The 1,801-nt window shown below is 37.4% G+C and overlaps 1 gene segment (V, D, J or C); it reads left to right on the top strand.

Annotated features, from left to right (window-relative positions):
• The first annotated feature begins 824 nt into the window (after positions 1 to 824).
• On the top strand, positions 825 to 1,280 carry LOC120528802. The segment is given in 2 exon segments: positions 825 to 873; positions 979 to 1,280. Coding segments are annotated over 2 exon segments (351 nt in total).
• Positions 1,281 to 1,801: the final 521 nt, after the last annotated feature.

A 1,801-nucleotide genomic window follows, 5' to 3' on the forward strand; every position in this document is an offset into this window, starting at 1 on the left:
ACTTCCTGTGTGATTTTGGGCTATACAAAAATAAACTGTATTGTATTGTATTGTATTATACTGCTGTGTTACAGCACCTAAAGACTAGGTTCAAATATCAGGCTGAGTTACTGTCTTTAAGTTGTTTTGGTCTTCTTCCTGTGATTTTGTAAGTTTCCATTCACATATATCTGTTAGGGTAACGAATGAGTCAAATGTAGCCATCCTGAAAATAAATGAATTCCTCCTGCTGCATGACCTTTGTTTCATTAATGAAGAGATTGTCTTCTAGTGGTAAATATTAAATTAAATAAAAAATATTTTGTCAGTGTGCCACAATGGTCTAACAGCTGTATGGTTTTATGATAATTGTTACTCTATTATACATTAAGGGAATAACAGTGCATGTACCAAAAACAAAATAAAACACAACAGACTATAATATAATGGTGATTATAAAAGCATCACAAAACACATCCAAATATAGCAGCACGAGTAAGCCAGAATTCAGTGCTGCACAGGATGCCAGTCCATTACTTTTATTTTTTCATTTTTTCAATTTCATTTTTTTTTTTTTTCATTTTTTTATTAGTGTTTGGAGTGGAGGTGGAAAGAATGGTCTTAAAGTGTTGTCCTGCACTCCCTTCAAAGCCCTCAATGGCCTTTCCTGTGCACACATTTTGAACTTATTTTGAACCAATGAAAGTCTGCATTCACAATTTTTATTATGAGGTTGAGATAAATTTGCATCCAGGACACTCGTTTGCATAGCCGACCCGCTTCACTGCTCTCTCTGCTTGTTTTAAATGACAGTTGACTTCAGTCTCTAGTGCTTCACTGACACAATGGCCTCCCACTTTTTGCTGATGTGTCTTGCCCTGGTGTTTGCTCACAGTAAGAATAACACTCTAACCTTACAAATGCTTGTGTGTAACAATGTTTTTGCCATGATATATTTTTAACAGCCTATTTAGTAATTGACCAACAATTTCTTTTCAGATTCTAGTGGACAGAATATTCTAACTCAGACTCCAGAGGTTCAGACTGTTCTATTAGGACAAAGTGTCTCCATCAAGTGCAAAGCCCAAAGCTCCATAAGCTACATACACTGGTACCTTCAGAGACCTGGTGAAAAGCCTAAACTTCTGATCTATGAAACAAGCAACCTTGCCTCTGGGATCCCAGCACGTTTCACTGGGAGTGGATCAGGGACTGACTACACTTTGACCATCAGTGATATCCAGACTGAAGATGCAGGAGTCTATTACTGTCACCAGCCTTGGGTACCTGACACACGGTGATAAACACTCAAACCTCTCTAATTCAGAAGGCAACAGCATGGCCTCACACACAGGTGCCAAGAGGGAAGCTGACAAAATCAGCAGAGCACGGCAGAAAAAGAAACCGAGATAGAAGTGAGCCTGAGACTCATGAGTAGACCGAGTCGCCAGTGAGAAAAACATTCTTTGGGTTTTATCTCTTTTTGTAGATCAGTACAGATTGACTGCATATCTTTTATTAGACATTATTCTTACCATTTTACACACTTAGAAGTCAGCTTTAAAAAATGAAAAGGAATTGAGATTCATTGTTTGAGATCAAAGCATCCAGACCATTAAATTCATCAGAGCTTGGCTTTACTTTCTTTACCTGCTTTGATGGCCTATGTTTCATAAGTAACCTCAAAGGGAATTATTTGTATTAATATATCCTGTGAAATTTCTGCAGATAAATAACATCTGATGTTCAACTCAATTAGTTTCAGATTTGGTGGCTAGGCAGACCACAGCACAATGTACTTCTAAATGTAATTCTAAGCACA

Source organism: Polypterus senegalus, chromosome 4 (genome assembly GCF_016835505.1).
Source record: "Polypterus senegalus isolate Bchr_013 chromosome 4, ASM1683550v1, whole genome shotgun sequence".
Classification (NCBI taxonomy): domain Eukaryota; kingdom Metazoa; phylum Chordata; class Cladistia; order Polypteriformes; family Polypteridae; genus Polypterus; species Polypterus senegalus.